The sequence below is a fragment of the Podarcis muralis genome, chromosome 9 (genome assembly GCF_964188315.1).
Source record: "Podarcis muralis chromosome 9, rPodMur119.hap1.1, whole genome shotgun sequence".
NCBI classification, from domain to species: domain Eukaryota; kingdom Metazoa; phylum Chordata; class Lepidosauria; order Squamata; family Lacertidae; genus Podarcis; species Podarcis muralis.
Window position 1 is genome coordinate 78280756 of NC_135663.1, and position 25851 is coordinate 78306606.

General features: G+C 45.0%; 1 protein-coding gene across 1 annotated transcript; it reads left to right on the top strand.

Annotated features, from left to right (window-relative positions):
• Window positions 1-18885: 18885 nt before the first annotated feature.
• ADRA2C (adrenoceptor alpha 2C) lies at window positions 18886-20768 on the top strand. The gene is given in 3 exon segments (XM_028745151.2): window positions 18886-19900; window positions 19902-20077; window positions 20080-20768. Coding segments are annotated over 3 exon segments (1329 nt in total). The 5' UTR covers window positions 18886-19175; the 3' UTR covers window positions 20508-20768.
• Window positions 20769-25851: the final 5083 nt, after the last annotated feature.

Here is a 25851-nt window from a genome sequence, read left to right on the forward strand (position 1 = left end):
CTTGCCATTGTTTTTTACTGAACCATATCAATGTCTATAAAAGGAATCTAAGGGTATTATCCAACTAGTTTCTTCTGTCAGTGCAAGGATTTATACTTGTGCAATGGAACTCACCCTGCTTAAGCCCCATGTACCCTGCACCCTCCCCAGATCTGATCCAGAGGTTTGGGAGGAGCCCAGAACAGATTTAGGGAGCCTTTGCTTGTTTTGATATAGAATCTTGCATGCAAGTCCAGATCTTTTAATCCTGTTAATGTATACCTTTATCATTTTCTCCTTTATTTGGGTATATTTATTCATAATGTAAAAACAAAAACAATTTAGAATTACATTCAATTCTTGCTGTTCTCGGTTGCAATCTCTTTGATTCACAAATAATTCAAAGAAAATTCTTTAACGTCTACTGCTAAGTAATATATAGAAATAATTAACTTTCTTCTTCCAAGGGTTTTTACTAAAAGCTATAACTTTAAAGACTGTGGTATTATGATTATTCCCAAAATGTCCTACTTTAATTTATTTAACTACTGGAAATATAGCTATACTTTTTTAAAAAGCACTGGATCTGATAGCATTAACACCCTATCACCAACATTTAATGTTAATTTTCTTTATTTCTAAGAGGCATCTCTTTAATTAGTTCTTACTGCTATTGCTCAGATTTTAGTACTCTAAATAAAAAATATTGGCAAAAGGGAACAAATCTGTCATGTTCTTCTTTCCAATAATGCTGTTTCTGACCATCTATTACTTGGAGTAATCCTAGGAATGGGTCTATCATAAATACTTGAAAACTAATTCACAAACTTGAGTTCTCAAAATAAATGTAGTTAATACTGCTTTTTAACAAAGGCTTCTCTACAATATCAAATGCTTTTTGAGCATCCAACATGGTAATTCAGTTTTTTTGCCTTGTTATTAAACTGAAACTAGTAATAGATAATGCCCTTAAATATGTTTCAATATGCTATTTGATGGAAGGTGACATGAAGGCACTGTATTGTAATTCTGAGTTAATTATTTCATAGTCGCTTCTGCTTTGCACATAATTTCCCCGTGATAAGGCTAAATTGATCTTATACATAATTTTCATTTTTGTTTCATAATTTAAGTATCTTTCAAAATTTAAGTATCAAAAGCTAGTATCTGATTTGATGTCATTTCTTAAAATTATTTTTGTCTTTTTCTAACATCTATTTGGTTTTGTTTATACTTGTTATAATGATTGATAAACTGGATAACTCTTTTCAGCAATAAAAGGGGTGACTAAAATAAAGGCAAATCTCTGGGGCGTATTGCATGGTACAGACATATCTTGCATGGAAGGTAAAATAGCACTGATGTACTCTCTGGTTCTGTTTTTTTATTATTAAAAACCCTATGGCGTGCCTAGCACTATGGATGGCAGAGGTTATAAATGTTGACTTGAGAAATGCATATGTACATGGATACAAATGCACAGAAATTCATAGACATACATGCACAATCACACTTATGGTCTAAGGTAACTTCCTGTATATCTTCCAGACCTATGATAGGTGTGCTTACTTGCATGAACATTGAACTCAACCACATCTACACACAGGCGCATCCCACAAATATCTCTAAATTGTTTTAGCAATTATTGCTGTGGTCACAGCACACTTCACTAGCCCTCTTGGGGTATTCTTGCCTCCATGTTGGTCCACAGAGGAGCCCTGGCACACTGGCAAGCACTGCCCCCTAGAGTGCAGAGCTACTCAAACCCAGACCATGCTAAAGGAATGGAAGAGGGGATTCTAGTTCTCCCCTCATCCCTAGGAGGCATAAAAGAGACTGAGATAGCGGGGTGGGGGTGGGGTGGCCTATGTGCCAAGGACATGGGCTGGGACAAGGCTGAGTAGGCTTGACAGAATGGCAGGAGGAAAGATACAAAGGTAGGAGTGGGAGAAGCAAACAAAAGAATGACTTGGTGCCATCTGCAGATTTCAGATAGATGCTCCTACTTTCCTTCCTAAGGTGACTAATGAAAATAGTTCAAAAATAGAACTAACAATTGTTCTCTCAGAGATCATCCGCTCCTTTCTTATCTCTGACTTAATAGTATGCCTTTTAGCACTAGCTTCACACTTTAACCAGTTACTCATGCTGCAGGCCCTGAACTGAAATCTGCTTTTTTTCATTTCTCATTTGGCATGTCATGAACACTTCACTGACACAACTGAAATTTAATGACTCTCCACCTCTTGTATTCCTCATATGCTGTATCTTTGACTTGCCAGAATATTTATCTGCATAACTCTTAAAGAATAAAACTGGTGGGTTTTTTTTTGGGGGGGGGGTTGCATATGTGAAAACAACTAGTGACGGTGCTGAAGTCTGGAACTGGGGAGTGCAAAAAGCAAGAACTCCCCCAGTTCAAAAAACAAAACCCAAGTTCAATCTTAATCTAATGCATGGGCCTTGCTTAGATTCAGACTGGCACAAGCCTTTCCCTTCCCGTTCCAGTCCAAATTTACAAGGCGGCTGCCTTAATATATTGCATAAAAGATCCATGGGAAAGCTAATTCCCATTGGTTCTGATGTCCAAGCTAGCACAATCTTCAAGACCCATGGGAACTACATTTCCCATGTTTTCTTACACCTGTGATGCTTCTGGGCATCACTTGGACAGTATCACAAGTGTGGTACCAGGAGATGATTTAGTTCCTAATGATCCCTCTAAGATGTCAATCTATGAGAACTACAGTGGTACCTCGGGTTAAGAACTTAATTCGTTCTGGAGGTCCGTTCTCAACCTGAAACTGTTCTTAACCTGAAGCACCACTTTAGCTAATGGGGCCTCCTGCTGCCGCTGCGCCCCTGGGGCCCGATTTCTGTTCTCAACCTGAAGCAAAGTTCTTAACCCGAGGTACTATTTCTGGGTTAGCGGAGTCTGTAACCTGAAGCGTATGTAACCCGAGTTACCACTGTATATTTATTAAAGATTCTGCCAACAGGCTGAAGGTCTGTTGAAGATGCTGCTCCCAGATAAATTATGGGGAAGGAAAAGGAGCTGGGGTGAAGCTTTAAGGCCTCATTACATCCACAGTAATATAATCAGGTGTGTGCTGAAGCTATCACTCTAGATGGGACTTAGCGGATATTAACTTATTTTGGGCCCATGTTGAATCAAGCCGAGATTAACCTATTTGAAGCAAGCCCATTCCTGGCGAAGATCACCATCCATTTCTAATTATGTCACATTTCATCCTGCTGCAGATGTCTGAAAATAATGGACAAAAGTAAGTGGAACTGAAGCATCCCCTCCAAGTCTCCTGGTTTTTCCAGGGGCAGTCCCAGAATTATGAAGGCCATTCCGGCTTCTGGTTTGATCCTGGAATGTCCCTATTTCTGTCGCCAGTGCTGAGCTTGGGGAGGAAGATGAACCAGCGCTTGTCCCAAGCAGTGGTGGCTGCAGTGGTGAGGGAACATCCTGCTGGCCTCCTTCCGTCAACTCATAGCAGCTGCTGGAGAGCTGGTGAGGAGGAGGAGAGGTTGCCACTACCATGTCCCAACCTCGCATGATACGCTGACTGAGGGGCACGCATAGGACAGGGCCGCCCTGGGCTGGAAGAAACGGGGAGCAGAGCAGAGCGCAAAGAGCCCTGATTTTATTTTTTAATGCTATGTGCATCCACATCTAACTTTGCCCCTTTCTAAAATTAATTTATTGGTGTGTGTTTTTCTTTTTGTACATCTAAGGTAAAGGTAAAGGGACCCCTGACCATTAGGTCCACTCGTGGCCGACTCTGGGGTTGTGGCGCTCATCTTGCTTTACTGGCCGAGGGAGCTGGCATACAGCTTCTGGGTCATGTGGCCAGCATGACTAAACCGCTTCTGGTGAACCAGAGCAGCGCACAGAAACGCCGTTTACCTTCCCACAGGAGCAGTACCTATTTATCTACTTGCACTTTGACATGCTTTCGAACTGCTAGGTTGGCAGGAGCAGGCACCGAGCAACGGGAGCTCACCCCGTCACAGGGATTCGAACCGCCGACCTTCTGATTGGCAAGTCCTAGGCTCTGTGGTTTAACCCACAGCGCCACCCGTGTCCCTTTTTGTACATCTACCAAAGAGTAAAATACAATAACATTGCAATTAAGGGGTTTTCTAAGGACGGTGGAGGGCATATGTGCTGTGTCCTATTAGTGTGTACTCACCCTTCTTCTGATAGGAAATGCTCTGCAGCAGGGGACAACGTCAAAAAATCGGAGGTTGAGGAGAGTCAGTAGATGGGGAGTGAGAAATGTCCCTATTTTCCTCTGAGGGATGCTGAAGTAAAAAGAAGAGAAATGGTTCAAGTGTGTTTTTCCTGTCTGCATAATAGTGTTATTTTTCAGGGAATGTCTGTCACAGATACTTTGAGCTACTCTGTACAATTCTGGTGAAAAACACAGCAGCATTGATGAGGCAACCTTCACGTTCTTCCGCTTCAGCATCTAGAATCCTGCAATTGGAAAAGGCTTTCATCCAGAGCAACCCCTCTAGGGCTTAATGCAGGAAATGTACAGCTGGAGCAGTCCCAAGAGATGGCCCGCCTGCCTCTTTTATTGACATTGGTAAGGCAGTATAACATTTGAAAAGGGACGCGGGTGGCGCTGTGGGTAAAAGCCTCAGCGCCTAGGGCTTGCCGATCAAAAGGTCGCGGTTCGAATCCCCGCGGCGGGGTGCGCTCCCGTTGCTCGGTCCCAGCGCCTGCCAACCTAGCAGTTCGAAAGCACCCCCGGGTGCAAGTAGATAAATAGGGACCGCTTACTAGCGGGAAGGTAAACGGCGTTCCGTGTGCTGCGCTGGCTCGCCAGATGCAGCTTCGTCACGCTGGCCACGTGACCCGGAAGTGTCTGCGGACAGCGCTGGCTCCCGGCCTATAGAGTGAGATGGGCGCACAACCCCAGAGTCTGGCAAGACTGGCCCGTATGGGCAGGGGTACCTTTACCTTTACCTTTATAACATTTGAAAGTTTCAGTCATGGTAAATGATTCCACATTAGACTCAAATTTTGATAAAAAATTGTCATTCGGAAAGAAATCCCATGCAATAAATCCTTATATGCATGGGATTTGAACAAGTGAAGGACGGTTGACAAAAATACATTGGGTGTGTGTGTTGGTTTAGCTCCTATTGCACAGAGGAAAGGTGTAAGAAGGCCTTTGGGAGCACAGGAAAGGACAGGTCTTGTTCCAGAGAGTTTCTCTTTGCTAATAAGTTCTTAGCTTGTGTTTCTATGCCACTTATGCAATAACAGTGATAATGAGCTTACCTACAAGCCAAAGGTTTGTTTTGTCTGCCCCCTAAGCTCTTTGAGATTTAGAGCAATTGCTCTCTTTGTTCTCACTTTCTATCAGAAGACTGAGCATTCTGAAATCTCCTGCTTTCTGTCAGCAGTTTTCTAAATTAATTAATTTTTAAATCCTGACCAGTAGCATAACCTGATTGCACATATACTGTTGTGAATTAGTGACATTTTTGTCCACCCAAAAGGCTGCCATATGATGTTCCATACACCAAATGGGCAAACTTAGGGACTGAAATATTCAGGAATCTGCACAGGACCATGTAAGGAGAAAGGTGCAATGACAGGAAAGGAAACTGTCACTTTCTATTCCCTTCTTGTCTTTCCCCTGGAATGAATCTTCTTTTTGTTTTGTTTCTCGCAAAATGAAGAGTTCTGGAAAACTCACAAATCTCAAGCAGCCATTAAATACTGTTACAGGAGTCTATGACACTCATCGTGTATCTTTAAAGCTGTCTGTGACCTACATTGCTGTGTTCATACATACGAATCTGGGGGCTTCATTCCCCCAACACTACAACCTTTCCCTTTCCCCTGCCAACTTTGCAGCTTCTTGCAACTTGGCCGAAATAACTTGAGTTGTACTCAGATGTAAAAAGACTTTACAATTCCTTGTTCATTATATCAGAATAATACTGTTTCTCAGGTTAACCAGTAATCCCAAATTAACAACACCTTATGTCTTGAGCATATACTATTGTTGCTGCCACCTTTCTCTCTGCCACTGGCCCTCAGGCTTGCAGCCAGAAGTAATTCGGACGTCAGGCACCATACATGCCATGCTACAGCTCCCTCGGACCAAGGTTAGGGGTGAGGTGCCACCTTCTCATTGACTAAGCAGCAGGAGAGCTCCTATGCTGAGAGACTTGTGCTTCCGGGGAGATAGGGGCAAAACCACCTCCACCCAGGGTGGGGAGGGCATTGTTCAAAGAACTAGCCTACTTGGGAGGTAATCGAACAACCTATCCAATGGGGCTGAGCCTGCTTATCTTAAAAACGTGCTGTTGCAAATCAAATGTGGAAATAAATTAGTCTGCATGTAGTCCAGACTGCAATTTTGTTTAAAGACTATCTGCAAAAGCATTGTAAAATGTATGAATGTTAGAATGATGCAGGATATAAAGTTAATATGGTATTAGTGATATAGCCGAAAGGTGTATGTAAAAATGGTTTACAGAACAAAGGTGAAGTCAGATTAATATTATGCCAAACTTAAACAACATGGAAAAATGGGGAAAAATTAGAGGCATAATAGTTGAAATGCATAATATGAATTAAGATTTGAAAGAAGGTGAGGTATTGCTGAATAAGATTTTGTAAAAGGGAACACAGAAAAGGGAGATGCGAGGGAGTCTGGAAAGAGGATTATGAGAATAATATCTAAGAAATTGGCTTTTTCTTTTTTATGTCTTTTTTCTTTTGTCTTTTAGGATGGGTTTTTTATTCTGTTTTTTCGTTGTTTGAATGGTGTTTTTTCTTTTTTCTTATTCTGTGCTGTAAAGTTTGTTTTATTGTTTGAAACTTTAATAAATATCTTTTAAAAAAAAAGACTGCAATTTTGTATGTCAACAAAAACCTAAAGTGGTTTGAGTGATGGCATACAAATGAAACCAGAGTCTTATGACAAACTACTCACAGGGCTGGTTCACTTCAAGCCAATCTGGAGACTGGGTTGAAAACAAGCTGACTCCATGCAGGTTCACTTGAGGAAATAGGTGGGCGCTAGACTTCTCACAAAGAGCAATTGGAGGGGCGAGGCAGCTGACAAGAGGCTTTTCATACAGGGCTGAAGTGTGATGACCTGCTTTTCATCTTGCGCAGCTTTGCAGTTCACCTTAGGGATCTCACAGGAGACATCGTGGAATGCTCCTGTCACTCTGTTTTCAACTGCAGCAGACTGCAGTCTTGGAAGGGCCGTGAGACCTCAACTGATCTGGGCAATCAATCAGTATTTTGGATCAGACATTACATAATCTGTTTTCTTCTGCTAGTCTCTTTTTCACACAAAATACATGAAGAAGACGACTAAGGAATATATTTTCTGTCTCTTTAGAGAAGCTTTTATAAACACTTAGGAGTGTCACACTTTTAAAGCAGAGTATTTTAAAATGCACCCTCCCACCCAAACCACGTCAATCTTTGTCACTGTTAACTATATCACAATTTTAAATGTATTGTGTATTAAAGCTATTCTTCATCCCGGGCATTAGTACAAGAGCACTGACTGCTACAGTTAGGCAGGAAGCATCGAATGGTTGCCATCCCTGCCATTGGCAAAAAGCATAGCAATTGCAAGTAGCAGAGGGAAAGCTCAAGGACCGTTTCTCTCGCTCCCCTCCCTCCTGTCCTTAGGTGACTATATCAGTTGTCAGGTTCTCTTGCCAGACTAAGGAAGGGTGCCTCTCTCTTCTTGTGGTCAAAATGAACATGTCCCCCCATTGAGAATTCCAAAGGTTGGAAAGTATGGGGATTTGCCAGGGCCCAAGACTGGCTTCAACAGCCAATTTCACATCCAAGAAGGTCAGAGCAGAGGCAGTGAGAGAGAATTCTCCATTTGCATAGCTTGAGGAATCTTTTAAAATCCTGGAGGTGGCAGTGAGCATGTCAGACCAACCTAAATTTAAATAATGACTGAACACAGGCACAAATAATAAGCAGCGGGCTGGAATTAGATTGAAAATAAATATCAGGCTGGGTACAATATGGGTCTGGAGGGACACAGGTGGCACTGTGGGTTAAACCACAGAGCCTAGAAATTGCCGATCAGAAGATCGGCGGTTCGAATCCCCGCAACGGGGTGAGCTCCCGTTGCTCGGTCCCTGCTCCTGCCAACCTAGCAGTTCGAAAGCACGTCAAGTGCAAGCAGATCAATTGGTACCGCTCGGGCGGTAAACGGCATTTCCGTGCGCTGTTCTGGTTCGCCAGAAGCGGCTTAGTCATGCTGGCCACATGACCCAGAAGCTGTACGCTGGCTCCCTCGGCCAATAAAGCGAGATGAGTGCCGCAACCCCAGAGTCGGCCACGACTGGACCTAATGGTCAGGGGTCCCTTTACCTTTACTTACAATATAGGTCAGTGCTGAGTGGTTCCAAATACATTCATTATACTACCTAGGTGGAGAGCACAACTATTGAATTATTGGTAGGGTATGGAGTGGGACTTCATTTTCAGTATGATCAGTCCAAGTGTTAGGGGATTTTCCTTTTGTTTTATAAAATCCCACGCGGACTCATGGTTATAGGAGAAAGGAATCCAGGTTCATAACCTTGTTAACATTTACATCCTTCAGACCAAATGCTGGGATGATAAAGGACCGTTCTACTACCATAGAAGACCTTGTATCACTGCATTAACCTTATCAGATTTTTGTAGGAAGCATGCAGACCAGCTAATAAAAGTATGAATCATGCAAGTGCTGGGGGTGTAGGTTCTCCTCTGAGTATAACATTTCGTGAATTTCTGTTTCTCTGCCATATGCAGGCTGTCCCTGTGGTACAATGACGTCAGTGAGTTGACTTCCCGATGAGAACCTGAAAAGGCACATTTACAAAGCACGCAGCTAAAAGGTTTAAGAGTCCATTTGGTCACTGGCTACATGTACATGTACTTTAATACACAAGTACATGTACCAAGGGACACAGAAACACTGGAGTCAGGAAAACTTTGTTCCTCAGGCAAAGCCCCAGCCCAAACAGGAAACCATCTATGGCCCTGTCCTATGCAGAAGGGTCCAATGACCTGACGTGACTAAGCAGGACCAGATCAGGTTCTGAGAAGGCTTCCTTATCAGCCTGGGAAATAACTGGTGCTGCAGTTCTGATAGCTCACTACACGGGACAGCCACACACATGAGTGGAAAGGTCCCTGGTATCTCCTGACATCTTACAACAGCTGTACCATACCATACCCCTCAGCACTTCTCCGATGAAAATAGGGATGTCCCATTCCATAATGATCAATTTTACTCTTTATACCCCACACATCTTACTGGGTTGCCCCAGCCACTCTTGGCAGGTTCCAACATATATAAAAACATAACAAAACATTAAACATTGAAAAACTTCCCTCTACAGGATTGCCTTCAGACGGCTCAGGGCTCAGATAACTCCATACCCTCCAACATTTCACCAATGAAAAAAGGGACGTACTAAGGAAAAATTGGACATTTTGGGGTCAAATCAGAAACCGGGATGGCTTCTCTAAATCAGGGACATTCTCGGGAAATAGGGAAACTTGGAGGGTCTGCTGCACTAGCTTCTGAATCATTTCCAGGCACAACTGAAACTGCTGGTTGTTACTGTTAAAGCCCTAAATGGCATGGCTTCAGGAATGTTCTGCCAGTATGAGCCTGCTCAGTCCTTAAGATCTGCAGGAGATCTCTTGCCTCTCTTACCTCCTTGGATTAGTTGAGGTGTGGCTGGTGAGAAATGTTGCCCACGTTATACATTTCAGTGCAATTTTAATGCTACAATAACTAGAACTTTAGGAATTTTACAACTTACATGAGTCCACACATTTGCAGTCGTTGCCTCTGTAAAACAGATCTCACACTCAAACACCTCCCCTTAAAAGAACTTAACACAAGACATTGTCATTTCATCTTGTCTCTGTAGCACATTAGCACATCAATCACAAGGGGCATTCCAGGTTTGAGGGTGTTTCTTTTTCCTTCTCATTATATCCCTGAAGTCTCAAAGCAGAAAAATATTTGAGATCCCTGTATAGAAGGTGCTGCTCACCAATCAGATTGATTCCATACCGTCCTTGAAATCATTCTTTTCTTCTAACAATACTGAGAAGATTTACAGACATCTGTTTCCATGGTGACTGGAGGTGCCCATATAAAATACCATGGAGCTTAGAGCATGTTGACTGCTGTTGTCTCCATAGTAACAGAAGATCCAACTATTTCTCCTCCACACAACTGCTGCAGAAACTTTTGCTGATGTGGGGGGGGGGGCTTGGTAGAGGGACCTTAAAGTCCACGGGCTTCAACAGAACTTTAAGCAATCCAATTTTGGAAAGATTCAAGGCCTTCATAGACGTTACTTGGGAGTTGAAACTATACATGGATAACATGAGTGAAGCTGTACTGCTGCTCCACTTTTTATAACATGCACACTGAGGGATCTGCCCTCTCAATGCAGGGTGCTTACTTGCATTCAGATGAGTATGTGTTGGTCTTCTGTGTTGTCAGGACCTCTGCACAGTTGGGGATATTGAATTTGGTGGAATGCATTTTCACAAAACGCCTGCCCTCCTTTTGGTTCAGCCAGTTTAGTTAAATATCCAGAAATCAGACTGATGGGGAGCAAGTGTGGTGAACCTGTAGCATTCCACCTCTTGTCGGACTCCCACTTCCATCGTCCCTGATCACAGGTTCTCCATCCATGACTCTCTAACATTAGCTTATGCTTTGTTACTGTCATTTCAATTAATCAAGTACCTGACAAAAGGCTCAATACTTTATTGTAATATATATATATATATATATATATATATATATATGCAGGTTTTGGTGTCCTCGGGTGTCTTCCCGTGTAAAAGTTGGGGTGTCTAGGCGACGTTTCGACGAGGTCTCACTCGTCATCTTCAGGCTGGTGCTTTCGGCTTCTTGTTACTGGAACAGAGCAGGATCTCAGTGTTTGAGTTCCTATAAATACTGTTGAGGGGGTGTGGTGTATAGCCTCCAATGTTCTGGGCAGAGAGGAAGTTCCCAGGCTAGTGTGCCTTTTCTTCTTTTGTTCCTTAATTGCTTGAGGGATATCTTGAGTGATTTCTTGAGTGATATCCTGAGTACCACTTAGGTGGGTCATTAGGTGTGGATTAGTTGCTAAAGCCTTTGTGTCTTGACCTCTTGAACTTTGTGAAGAGTTTTTCTGAGAAGATGGCTGTACTGCATTTAGTTGTGCTCTGGCTTGGCTTCGTGTATAGGGGCGAGCTGTGGTTTTGTGGCCTGTGCCAGCCAGATCTGTGTAGGGATTGCAGGGGGGTGCAGCATCCGGAGGTGCCACCATGGTTTGGCTACTGGATGGTGTCTGTAATTTATCTGTGGAGAGGGTCTGGGTTTGGGTCTGGTGTGGTTGATTGGTGATGGCGTTCTGTGTGCCTCTGGATCTGGTGTCAGTTTTTGTGGGGAGGGCTAATTTCCAGATGTCTGGCAAGCGGGATGTGTCGTCACGCTTGTTCATGTTGTGAGGGTGTTTCTCTATCTCGATGGCTTCCATGATTATTCTCCGGATGCTGCACCCCCCTGCAATCCCTACACAGATCTGGCTGGCACAGGCCACAAAACCACAGCTCGCCCCTATACACGAAGCCAAGCCAGAGCACAACTAAATGCAGTACAGCCATCTTCTCAGAAAAACTCTTCACAAAGTTCAAGAGGTCAAGACACAAAGGCTTTAGCAACTAATCCACACCTAATGACCCACCTAAGTGGTACTCAGGATATCACTCAAGAAATCACTCAAGATATCCCTCAAGCAATTAAGGAACAAAAGAAGAAAAGGCACACTAGCCTGGGAACTTCCTCTCTGCCCAGAACATTGGAGGCTATACACCACACCCCCCTCAACAGTATTTATAGGAACTCAAACACTGAGATCCTGCTCTGTTCCAGTAACAAGAAGCCGAAAGCACCAGCCTGAAGATGACGAGTGAGACCTCGTCGAAACGTCGCCTAGACACCCCAACTTTTACACGGGAAGACACCCGAGGACACCAAAACCTGCATTCCTGTACCCGTGAAAATCTACGAAAGCATATATATATATATATATATATATATATATATATATATATACATACAGTGGTGCCTCGCAAGACGAAATTACCGTATTTTTTGCTCTATAAGACTCACTCTTTCCCTCCTAAAAAGTAAGGGGAAATGTGTGTGCGTCTTATGGAGCGAATGCAGGCTGCACAGCTATCCCAGAAGCCAGAACAGCAAGAGGGATCGCTGCGCAGTGAAAGCAGCGATCCCTCTTGCTGTTCTGGCTTCTGAGATTCAGAATTTTTTTCTTCTTGTTTTCCTCCTCCAAAAACTAGGTGCGTATTGTGGTCTGGTGCGTCTTATAGAGCAAAGAATACGGTAATTCGTTCCGCGAGTTTTTTCGTCTTGCGATTTTTTCGTCTTGCGAAGCACGGTGTCGGAAAAGTTTTGGAAAAGCTTCAAAAATCACCAAAGTCTTCAAAAAACCTCAAAAAAGGCTACCACACCGTGTTCTATGAGTTGCTCCTCGAAATCAAGTCGCAACTGTATTAACGGTGTTAAGAAAAAGGAAACAAACTTGCAAGACGTTTCCGTCTTGCGAAGCAAGCCCATAGGGAAAATCGTCTTGCGAAGCAGCTCAAAAAACAAAAAACCCTTTCGTCTTGCGAGTTTTCCATCTTGCGAGGCATTCGTCTTGCGAGGTACCACTGTGTGTATGTGTGTGTGTATATATGTGTGTGTGTGTGTGTATATATGTGTGTGTGTGTGTGTGTGTATATGTGTGTGTGTGTGTGTGTGTGTGTGTGTGTGTGTATATATATATATATATATATATATATATATATATATATAAAAGTTTATAGTAATAACAATTAATTTATTTTTGGAAAAAATATCACTTACTTGCATACAGGACTATTGCATAAACTTTACATTAAAAATAGAGATGGAGTACTTAGGGAGGGGAAAGAAATTCCATTCAGTTCACACTTAATAGGCAAACTTAATTCACAGTTCTCTGAATTTTAAAATGCAATTCTCCAGCCAAGTAATGTGTACAAAAATTCACATAGCAGGGTAAAAGTGTGCATCAAAATGTATCTATTAGTTAAAGCAACATACAAAAATGCATTATATTGGGGAAAATTGTTTGCACACAAAAATTGTACATTTGGCAAATTTGCATTAAAATGTGTATATTGAGAGAAATGCACACTAAAATGCTGGTGAATATATATATATAGTCACAAACTACATGGAGAACTGAATTTAAGATTGGTAGATTGGTGTAATGAGAAACTGAAACTGTTTATTCTCCCATCCTTAGAGGTCATTCTACCCCTTCCCAAAACCTTTTTCACCCATGAAATTACAAGAGAATTTATGCCAACGTTTAGGAGAGTGGGCAAGTGTTACTACCTTAGCTGTTCATGACCCAGGAGCTTCCTTGCTTCTTCTTCATAGACCCCTCTGGGAAGCCATCTCCAGTCCCAAAAGCCCTGCGAATAATGCTATGTCACGGTTTAGAGTTTTTTTCCATGGCAAATACTATTTCAACTATCTTAAAAACTGTTGGCTGTCTGTCTTCTGCTAGTCTTTCAGAATGGAATCCTTCTCAACTATCAGGAGCCCAGAAGAAGTGGTTTTCATTTTAGAACATCTTTTCCTGTAGTTTGACCGTCTAGGTGCACACTTACTTTTAAAAGAATAAATATATATGGATGTAAGAATTGCAAACTCTGGAGAAACTGGGGCCATTTATTCCCCTAAGCCACACATTTTATGATGCTGCTCTATTTATTGTTTGTAGAACAGAGACACTCTACTCAATTATTCATTTCTGTCATCAATCATCTTTTGAAATGTCTGAAGTTGCAAAAATATATTGTCTAGACTTGTAAAGGATGCAGCACCAAATATATGTGATTTATGCTGTGGTGTATTACACTGAGCTGATTTACAATGTAGCATTTCCATAATCCAAGGAATGAAAAATGATTTATGCTAAAACCAAAGTGTTAAGCTATAGCAGAAGGTATCTACATTTGCTACAGAAAATCATGATCTGTTTGCTGGTCATTTGCTATGGAGAGCCAGGATACCATATGATTGTTATAATTAATAGCATCAGCACATCATACGGAGAGTCCCCACAGCTAATAGCACAATATACTTCCCTATCAGTGCAGTGTCAAAAAAACCACTTCATTGTAATTATAATAATGATAATCAAAGCAAGGATCCTGGAAAATTAATAGGGGAGGGCTTGCAATATCTTTCTGTGAGGTCTGCTGAGTTCTGTAAGTGACAGGAACAGTGGTACCTCGGGTTACAGATGCTTCAAGTTACAAATGCTTCAGGTTACAGACTCCGCTAACCCAGAAATAGTACCTTGAGTTAAGAACTTTGCTTCAGGACGAGAACAGAAATGGGGAGGCCCCATTAGCTAAGTGGTACCTCAGGTTAAGAACAGTTTCAGGTTAAGAATGGACCTCCAGAATGAATTAAGTTCTTAACCCGAGGTACCACTGTACTACTATCCAGTGCTATCCATCCTGCTCAGTAGTGAACCACCTGCCACCGCCATGTGTTGCTTTTTCCTCTGGAGAGTGGCAGGCATCATTCTGTACACTGTACTTTCCACAGCCTCCTCGGTGTATTCTGAGGTCTCCAACTGCTGTCCTTGCTCCTCTGGCCCAGAATCGGTGTCTGAGGTGAGGGCATGGAATCGTGTTTGCAGCTCCTGACAGTCCTGCTTGTGTGTGTTACGATTCTCCAGGGGTTCATCTCCTGCAATGGGCAATCTTCTTCCTCCCGGGGTGGGGGGGGCAGCCTATCTGCATTGCTGTTCCAGGACAGTCCACTCCATCCTTGCAAGAAATTCCTCATTCTGCTTCAAAGTGAGGCTAGGCAGGCCTCAAGGTGCTGTACCTTCTCTTCCAGCAAGGCAAACAACTTGCACTTGCTGCAGGTGTCATTTTGCACATTCTCTCTTTTTTTAAAAATGATATTTATTAAAAGTTTAAAATTACAGAAAAAAGTAAGAAAACGAGAGAAAAGAAATAAACGAAATAAACAATACAAATCAATACATATAAAAAAGGAACAAAGCACACAATACATCAAAACAAAAACAAAAACAATTAAAAACACGTCCAATATTTCCATATCTTTATCTTTCATTAAGTTGTTTCATCAACCTCCTCACACCTCCCTTTTTTGTATTCTAGTTATTAATTTTTTCAGCAAATCCTTTCCATCTTTCACTATTTTCTGTCATTTAATTGTCTTAAATTATTTTAACCTTATCTTACCATAAAAAAACCCTAAAACGTATTTGTACATAACTCCTTATAACATTTCTACTAAAGCCATATAGTTTCATTCCAACATTTTTCTAACACTCATTAATTTTACAATATTTCTCTAAATGAATTTTTAAACTTTCTTCCAATCTTCATCCACCGTCTCTTCTCCCTGGTCTCGGGTTCTGTCAGTCCTTTCTATCCCTTCCATCTAGTCCATCAACCTGGTGATCTTCTGTCCGAGGCTCTTAACTCTTTTCCATGTCCCTTCTGCAGATCTTCTTCATATTTATACCTGCACTTTACTTTGTCTTCTGCTGGTCTTGTTCTTAATTTCCTTCCTTTGGCGTTTTGCACATTCTCAGGAAGACAAACATGACACGGGTGTTGCAGGTTACTGCCCCAACTCCCTCACCCCCCCCCCCATGTCTCTTGGTCCTATGTACAGCATGCGGCAGCACTCCAGGCCTCCTACTCCTCCAAATGCCCTCGCATTTGTCAGGGCAAAGCTCCCCCCAGGTTCCTGTGAAGAAAGGGAAGGCAACTGAATCTTGCTCATAGAGACATGACATGATGGATGAGCACCAGACCCTGGTTGCTCACAAACCAGTTTTCCCAAAATGCTTCCTGCTGACTGCTACTGTGCAGTGAAGCTTTCCACAAAGGTGAAGCTGCTTTCGCATAGATAGCAGAATAAAAGGTAGACTCTGCCTGGTAGTGCTACTTCTGTGGAGCTCTAGAGTGAACAAGTTTCCTTTAACCTTCATTTTTGAGGAAAGATTAATAATAATAATAATAATAATAATAATAATAATAATAATAATAATAATATCTTTATTGTCATTGCCCCCTCTCGGGGACAACGAAATTACTTGGCTGCTCCATCCACCCAGGTAGGGCACTCCACACAAAATCAAAACAACTATAAAACTACTAATTAAAACAATACAGTATAATACAGCAAGGAAGATTAGATGACTTTCAAAGTCCAGGCTTCCCATTCAGGGCCGAGATCGCTCTGGAGAAGAAGCTGTTCTTAAGACGGCTCGTTCTTGTCTTCATCGTCCTGTATCTCCGTCCCGACGGCAGGAGCTCGAAGAGACAGTGACCAGGATGCGATGGATCTTTTACTATGTCCAGTGCCTTCCTTACTATGTCCAACGCATGCTGCGTTGGAGATGTAACAATGTGAACTGGAAAGCCTCTCAGTGTAAGCTTTTGTGAGTACTGCATCTCCTTCTGCATTTGCAAATGCTGGGATCCAGGTTACTGTCTCCAGGTTACTAATTCACATCCTCTCGGCACATGAAAGGGGTTTCAATGACTCAAAAGCTCTTCTTCTTCTTCTTCAAACTTATTTAAGAGTTGAGAACAAAATGAAGCCCCCAGATTCATCTCATGAGTTAAAATGGATTTTAAAGCAGGTAATCATATCCCTGATTAATTTTCTGTGTCACTCAGTGCCCTAAGGAAATGGATTAAGCTATGTGCTGCATTGAAACAAATTCAGTCTAAAAGCACCTTAAAGAAGTCAGTGGAATTTTGATCTGAACTGGAACAAACAGGCTGTAAGAATGTCTGCCAGTCGCACAGCGCATGATGCCCTCTGGAACTCTGGGGATTTACTTCCCAGGTTCTTCAACAAAGTCCCACAAAATCTCCCTAAGCAAATAAAGTGGTGGTGGGAGAACACTGTCTCACTAGAGCTTTGATTATTAATTCCCCCAGGTTATTTATGCAGTGTGAGAACCGCATTACAAATCCATTATCTCATCTAGCCTCACAAGAACTCCAACTGGCTGTTCCATGGAAGGAGAATTGAAACTGACAAAGTGGGACATGTCTTGCATGCAGAATTTTTTACCTGTTCTGGAACACAAGTGGGCTCCCCAATCTATGTTCAATCTATATTCAACTTGCAGTATTCTGATCACACTGCTTGTTAACAATGATGTGGGGAGGAGGGGCAAAGATCCAAAGGCAGCTGCTCAAATCTGAAATTCTAGAGAACAGAACCAAGGTGGGCACAGTTTGCCTCAAACAGTCCCCTTCCCCTGATCCTGCTCACAGCCCACTGCCACTTGCTACCCTTTCACTTGTGGGATATCCAGAAAGAGCAGTCAAGTCCAACATTTCCTGTTTGCTAGAATGGGCACTCAGCAGAATGTGGATCCAACAGGGAGAACTTCCTGTTAAACCTGCGGGAGCCACTCCCCCCTGGGTGCAGCCAGGAAGAGATGGGCGTAACTTACGGTATATAAAAGGGCTGGTCATGCCGCCATCTTTCTCTCTTGGCTCTCTGACTCCAGGCATAGGCAAACTCGGCCCTCCAGATGTTTTGGGACTACAACTCCCATGATCCCTAGCTAACAGGTCTAGGATGATGGGAATTGTAGTCCCAAAACATCTGGAGGGCCGAGTTTGCCTATGCCTGCTCTAGTCCATCTTGTCACTGCAATCTCTACAGAGATGTGGCTAGTTCTCAAGTCTGAGGTCCTACTCAGATTCCATTGTTCACACACAAACACACACACAAAATGTACCTATAACTGCAACATAAGCCTGCCTCCAGATTGCTACTGAATGTGAACTGCGAGTAAACTATTTTCTTCTTAGAAGACTATTGGTGTGCTGTTATTGATTTTAAGTGGGATAAAAGGGGGAAATACCAGGGAAATCCAGGCTGCACCAAGGCATCCTGGATTGCTTCATCATCAAGGCTGTGACCAGCTGAATCAACAGCTTCCTTGGAGCCTAGTTTCACCCCTGATCCACATATGGCAAATCCTTCACCTTGTGCATCCACCAGCCCTGCCGCCTCCCCAGCTTTGCTAAGGAAGGAGCTGGGGAGGCCCGTCCCTTGCGCTGCTCTCACGGAAGCTTTCAGAACCGGTCCACCTGCGCACCCTCGACAGTTGCCTGGAAAGCATCCAAGCCACACAACGTCCCAGGCCAACTTCCCTGCCCGGTTGCCCGGGGACCTCGCTGCTCTCCGCAGCCCCAGCGGAAACAGGCCGGGCGGGGCAGCAGCTAACTGGCGGCGCCTCCCTTCTGGTTCCGAGCTGGGCAGCTTCTCGGTGCTGCCGTCGCGTTTCTCTCCCCCGCCTCCCCCTCTTGGTCAGCTGGATGAGAAAGCCAAGGCCTTACAAGTCAGCCGGGGGGGGGGGACTGGCGCTCGTGGGGGGGGGCAGGGTTTCTCTCGGGGTCTCCTCCGCCACCTGCTGCTCCCCGTTCTCTTGGGGGGGGGGGGAAGAAGGCACTTCTCCTGCTTTCCTCCGACGAGCTTCCGCCATCCCTGCCGCGAGGCTGCCCTCGAGCGCGGCTCCCGGGCGCGCTTTCTCCCGCCCACCCGCCCGCCCCGTCGCGAGGGCCAGGAGCGCGCTCCGGGGAGCCCCCTGCCACGGAGGGCTCCCCGGCCGCCCCTCCCGCCTGGCGCACGTGAGGGAGCGTGCCTGGCCGCCGCTACTGGGCATGCTCGAGGCAGCGTCGGGCGCCGTCCGCAGCAGCCGGCAGTGCGCGGGGCGCCCGGGAGAGAGGCGCCGGCCGGCGGGAGGAGCGCGGCTCCGGGGGCCCGGCCAGCAGCAGCAGCCCGCGCCACGCCGCCTCTCCCGCCCCAGGAGCCGCGGAGGAGCAGAGGACGAGGGAGTCCCCGCCTGCCGGGGCGCGCAGGCAGGCAGGCAGGCAGGCAAGCGCCGCTGCTCCGGGCAGGGCTCCGGGGGGCGCCCCCTTCTCCCCGGGATGGCGGGGCCAGCGGGGGGAGCGGGCGCCGGCCGGGCTGAGCCGAGGAGCCATCGGGGGCTGGCGGCGTCTCCCTAGTGCCGCGCCCCGCCTCGCCCGGGCGATGGAGGCTCCCCCCAACAGCAGCAGCAGCAGCGCGACCCCCCTCAACGGGTCCCTGGGGGCGCCGCCGCTCTCGCCCCCCTACTCGCCGGGCGCCGTGGCCGGCCTGGCCGGCGTGGTGGGCTTCCTGATCGTCTTCACCATCGTGGGCAACGTGCTGGTGGTGATCGCGGTGCTGACCAGCCGCGCCCTGCGCGCCCCGCAGAACCTCTTCCTGGTCTCGCTGGCCAGCGCCGACATCCTGGTGGCCGCCCTGGTGATGCCCTTCTCGCTGGCCAACGAGCTGATGGGCGCCTGGCACTTCGGCAAGGCCTGGTGCAACATCTACCTGGCGCTGGACGTCCTCTTCTGCACCTCCTCCATCGTCCACCTGTGCGCCATCAGCCTGGACAGGTACTGGTCGGTCACGCAGGCGGTGGAGTACAACCAGAAGCGGACCCCGCGGCGCATCAAGGGCATCATCCTGCTGGTCTGGCTGCTCTCGGCGCTCATCTCCTCGCCGCCGCTGGTCTCCAAGTACTGGCAGCCCCCCGGCCAGGCGCCCGCCACCTGCCAGCTCAACGACGAGACCTGGTACATCCTCTCCTCCTGCATCGGCTCCTTCTTCGCGCCCTGCCTCATCATGGGGCTGGTCTACCTGCGCATCTACCGCGTGGCCAAGCTCCGGACCAGGACGCTCTCCGAGAAGCGGCCCGGCCCCGACGGCGCGCCCCAGGCCCAGAACGGCGCGCCCCGCCCCGGCTTCATGTCGCTGCGCTCTCCGCCCCGGGAGAGGGGCCCGTGGCCCGGCGCGCGCTGGGAGGAGGCGGCGGCGGAGCTGCAGGACGTGGAGCTGGACGAGAGCAGCACCCTGGAGAGCCGGCGGGGGCGGCGGAGCCGGGACGGGGCGCGGGCCAAGCGGCGGCCCCTGGCGTCGGCGTCGTGCAAGGCGGCGTCGAGCGGGCGCCTGTCGCGCTCCAGCAGCCGCTCGCTGGAGTTCTTCTCGTCGCACCGACGGCGGCGGCAGCGCGCGGGCAGCGTGGGTCCCAAGGCGGCGGCCAGCCAGGCGCGCGAGAAGCGCTTCACCTTCGTGCTGGCGGTGGTGATGGGCGTCTTCGTGGTGTGCTGGTCGCCCTTCTTCTTCAGCTACAGCCTGTACGGCATCTGCCGCGAGGCCTGCGAGGTCCCCGAGGCCCTCTTCAAGTTCTTCTTCTGGATCGGCTACTGCAACAGCTCCCTCAACCCCGTCATCTACACCATCTTCAACCAGGACTTCCGAAGGTCCTTCAAGCACATTCTCTTCGGGAGGACCAGGAGGAGGAGGAGGGAGAGGAAGCTGCCCTTCTTGCACTGACTCCGGGGGAGGGCAGGAAAGGGCTCCCCTGGCCTCTGCACAAAGAACTGGGGTTTGTCTTCAGGGCTGGATTTGCCCCCAGACGGAGCCTGGCTTTACTGGAGGAGGAGGAGAGGGGGAAAGGAGCGAGCCTGCGCTTGCTGTCAGGCATTGACAGTCTTTTATACCTGAAATGATTTATATATTTGCCCAAATCCTGCTAAAGGAGAATATTAACTTTCCTTTTTCTAAATAAATGTTTCTAATCAGTTGTAAACCTTGCTGAATTGTGGTTTGACACTGAGGTGACGTTTCTCTTCCCTGCTGAGCGATTCCCTGAGGGGCTGGGAAGGAAGTGGCCCTCCAGATGTTGCTGTGCTCCAACCCCAATCATTCTCCACCAGCAGGAACAGCGGTCAGGGAAGAGGGGAATTGGAGCCCAGCAATGTCCGGAGCGCCACAGGTTCCCACATCTCTGCTCCAGAAGCTACTTTGTATCTCCCCACCCCCCATGGGGAGGGCTGAGGGGCTACTGCTAGCAACAGAGCAGATTTGCTTATAGATGCCTTTCCCACAGAATGTGATGGTATGCCTGATTTCAGGTGAACTTGGGTTTCCAGAGACTTGGCATCCTGTGACAAATTATTTCTTTAAAAAAGAAACAACATCCAACAAGATGAGTTAGGATAACCGAAATCAATTAAGGTGCCCTTGTTCTGCCTGCCTGTTGGTTGATTGATAAATAGATTGATTATTTATTTGTATACAGATTAAAATTTCTAATCCGTTTTACAAGTGACAAACTATTTTCTCAGATAATTTATAAATTTTCTTAACTACCAAAGAGTACACAGAGAATGTACTCTCAGCCCAGCCATTAATAGCTAAAACATTTCCAGGAGGATTTCAGTGGCTTGCTCTCTCACCCACAATATACTGTTGCAAAAGGTCTGTAAATTGAAGGGGAAACCTGCTAGATTATATTAGGCATATCACTTCTTCCGAAGAGAGAAGAACAAATCTGTCTTCAGGCCTTTCCATAGTAAACAACTCTTTCAGATTTGACTAAACTTAATTGAATAAGGCTGGCATCTTGAGCTGCCCAAATCAAATCTATCCTTGAGCCAGATCTATATTGCTTCTCAGTTTCTCCTCTGAAATAAATGGATTTCTGCTATAGCTGTTCTGCATCTTTGGGCAGTGCACTGTCCTTCCCGCACCTGTCCTTGTAGCACCCACCTGATTTCCATAAACATCTTGTTGCCTTGCACTAACCCTGCCCAGCTGACCTCAGTACAGCCTTTTTCTTTATCCATGAAGAAGCACAAAGACTTTTCTACAACCCACTTCTTTCCTTCCTCAGAATGGGCCAAAAATTATACGGACAAGAAGGCTCCACTAAGATGGAGCAAATGAAGTTATGGGGAATCAGAGGGGAAAGGAAATAGAATTGTAGAAGTGGAAAGGACCCTGAGAGTCATCTAGTCCAATTCCCTGCCTGGATGGGCTCAAACGACCAATCTTCTGGTTAACAGTCAGACGCGCTGACCCATTGCACCACAGGAGGCCTCAAATATAAAGTTGTATAGGTCCAGGCTGCTGATCCTCTCCACTTACTGAGCACCCCAGAAAGGGGATAGGATGGCACACAATTGGGCAGCATCACTGCATAGAACCCTGCAGGGATGGAACCCTTGGGTGGGTCCGGCTCTGTGGGTTTTCCGTCTGCCCTGCAGTAGCACAGCAAGCAAGTATCTTGATTTCAAGGGGCATTAGCAAGGAAGTGGGACAAAAACAGATGATTGTTTTGTGTGTGCCAGGTCTTTCTCTTTTTTGGGGGGGGGGCAGGGAATACTGTGTGTACAGTCACATGCCTGTAGCTGAGTGATGCATAGAGACTTATAGTCTTATGGTGGAGCGGCTGCAATGGGTCAATAGCTCCCACCACTCTTTCTTTATCCAACGTCTAACATCTGTTGCACATGGTTTCAATAGAGATGTTCAGATAACCATGAGGGCCCCTCTTGAATGAGTAACAGTTAGTACAAGGATATGTTACTTTAGGTTTAGGTCACAACAGTCATTAAACTAAGCAGCTAATTTCACATGCTGGTAATGTCATTGAGCAAACGTTTTGCTGAAGGAAGATGAAGAGGGGAGTCATCTGTAAGGAGCACCTCTCAGAACATAATGAATTTTAAATATATGTGTAAGTTATTAAGTGATTTGGAATGTTTATCATTTCATTTTGCTCCGCAATGAGTTTTGGCTTTTCTTTTTTAAGGAAGTAGGCCATTGCATATTTACATTTCCTAAGTTAACTCTGATTCTTACTATGTTTGTGTTAAAAACAATGCAGCCATTTTCAGTGGCTTTTGAAGGGTTGAACTAGTCTTACAACTTAAAGAGTATTCAGATAATGACTTAGCCCCAAACTTTTGAGTATTTTGGGGGATGTGGGGAAAGATGAACCAACACACATGTCAAAGCATTCACAAGGGTGGGTCAAAATGTCAAAATCAGTGAAGGTATCAATTAATGTTAACCTCAACCTATATAAAATGGTAGAGTAAATGAGTCTAGAGTTTGTACATTCAGAATTGCTAAGAATAATTTGTTCCTGTTCACTAAAAAACTGAATACAACTGTGTATGTGCAAATCCACGAAGAATCAAAGTCCCAGGATTTCTGCTTTTGTGAAATAGGATTGGTTTGGAAACAATAATCCTGGTTGTTTCAAAACATTTGCTAACTAAAAACAGGAAATTTCATAAGATTCAACGAAGAGATTTTTGATGGTGCTTTCCTCTTGCTGTGGATCATCTAAGTTTCCAGAATGAGTTTGTTTTGGAGTTTTTTAATTTTGTTTTGTTAGCTTGATTTTTAAAAATCATAGGAAAAAATGGACAGTGCTGATAGTGTAAAGTAATTCTATTAATATGAAACCATTCTTTTCCTGATGGAAAATGGTACTGAATAATTTTAGAGCAGGTTCACTGTTGCCTGCTATCAAAAGATTAAAAAATGCATTGGTATATGAAAGAAGCATCTTATATTATAGTCCTTGACACATTGACTTGAAAAGAAAATGACCAAAATCAATGGAATTTACAGTGAAATACTATTCATGTCTACTCAGAAGTCAACACCATTGAGTTCAATAGGGTTTACTCCTAGGTAAATTGGTATAGGATTGCAGCCTCAGTTCCAATAAAATATGTTTAAGACCAGGTAGAAGGATGCTTAGCATCCAAGTAGGTAACAGATGATTAAAATACAGAAATCTTGTTTTCTGCAAAATAGTTACCAAGTACATAATTTCAAGATGGCATACGAAACCTTATGAGGAACGTTTATGCATGTTATGGGCAGTAGATTAGCTACTGTGTCATCCAAATCAATGATGTGATTTCCCAAACAACCAAAGCCAGAAACAAAATGTCTTTGTTCAGATGTTCTTATCCTAGAAACTGGAAATGTCAAAATTTGTAGAGTTTTGTGAAGGCTTTTCAAGCAGATTACTTGTTTTCACATGAAAACAAATGGTTTTACAACTTGATATGTGCCTTAAACTTTGCTATTTGCCCATGATAATGTGCGTACCACATCATAGCCTTTTCGAAGAATGTCATACTGTTGCAACTGACCATTCTGCACTCTTAAGAAGCTGTCTTCCTAAGAAGGAGAGGGTGGTCAGTAATTGCAGCAAAATAACCATGGAATTTCTGTTTATTTGATGCACTTGAAAGGAGGTATATCCCTTGAGATGTACAGTGTATCTATTTCTCTCTGTAGTAGAGTCAGAATATAATTCTAGCTTCATAATATTACCTGTATGTGTCCCTATGGATCCAGAATTATGGACCATTCTTCTTCAGGAAAATTACCTGATGATGGAAGATGAGAAAGTAGGAGAGAAGTTAGGTATTTATTTGGGAACTGCAGTAAATCTGTTCTGTATAGGTAATGATTTCAAAAAGATGTGCAGCATGAGACTTGATGCTCTTTTGCCTTGGTTGTTGGTGATTAAAAAAACAAAGGCAGTGTCAGTCCTCTAATAAGTTTAGAAGCAGATCTGGGGCTGTTTTATATGTTTCAAAGGATCTTTGACCAAAATTGGCTAAGTAATGATAGGAATCAGTTATAAAAATAAAGTCATACAAAATTTATTGAGCATTAATTAAACATGGGTGGCACTGTGGGTTAAACCACAGAGCCTAGAACTTGCTGATCAGAAGGTCGGCAGTTCGAATCCCCGTGATGGGGTGAGCTCCCGTTGCTCGGTCCCTGCTCCTGCCCACCTAGAAGTTCGAAGCACATCAAAGTGCAAGTAGATAAATAGGTACCGCTCCAGTAGGAAGGTAAACGGCATTTCCGTGCGCTGCTCTGGTTCATCAGAAGTGGCTTAGTCATACAGGCCACATGACCTGGAAGCTGTACACCGGCTCCCTCGGCCAATAAAGCGAGATGAGCGCTGTAACCCCAGAGTCAGCCATGACTGGACCTAATGGTCAAGGGTTCCTTTACCTTAATTAAACATTACAACTAGCCAGCCACTCCATATCTGAAAGGAGTGGAGGGGGAGGCAGATGCAGATGCAAGATTCCTGATATCTTTAGGATGACAGACCGTCTGTTTTGCAAAACAGTTTTTTAAACCTTCCTATGTGGTGTGGGGACTATGGGGAGGGGCCTTCAGAGAAGCTATTACACCTGTGCTGAGGCTTCATGATCAACCACATCACGAGGTTACAGAAAGGTGTAAGAAAAAGAGTGAACAAGGGAAGTTGACATTGCCAATCTAAGTGGAGACCAAGGCCACAAAAATAGTCTCAGACTATGAAAGCCAGACAAAAATGATGCTCAGAGGTGAATAATGCCCTAGATATGAGGAGGAAATTTAACTGGGCCACCCTGTCTCTTGCAAATGTACAAAGTTTGAAGGCTGCTAGTGAAGTCCACTGAAGGAAAAAATTTAATGGGATTTTGGCGGCATCACAGAGTCATCTGGGGGCAGTGTGGGGAGCCTGATTTGGTCTGTGCAGTCTTCAGCAGCCATGGGGGCCTGGATATTACTGCACATGTGTCACCTTGCAGACCATTATTCGGTTTTCAGGAACCTTATATTGGAGTCCAGCACAAACTTGTAACATTTCTCTCACCTTCCATAGAATACCTTGTCACTAATGAAGAAATGGATGACTGGATGGTGTCCTTTAGCTTTTTTTGAATACCTTTACAGTACTAAGTTCCTTTTTGGCCACCCGATTTCTATTTTTAAGCCACACATGGTGGTATGTATAATAAACACTGAGTGGGCTTCTAAGGTCAGTCAACTGAGCATGCTTAGAAGCCTCCCTCCAATC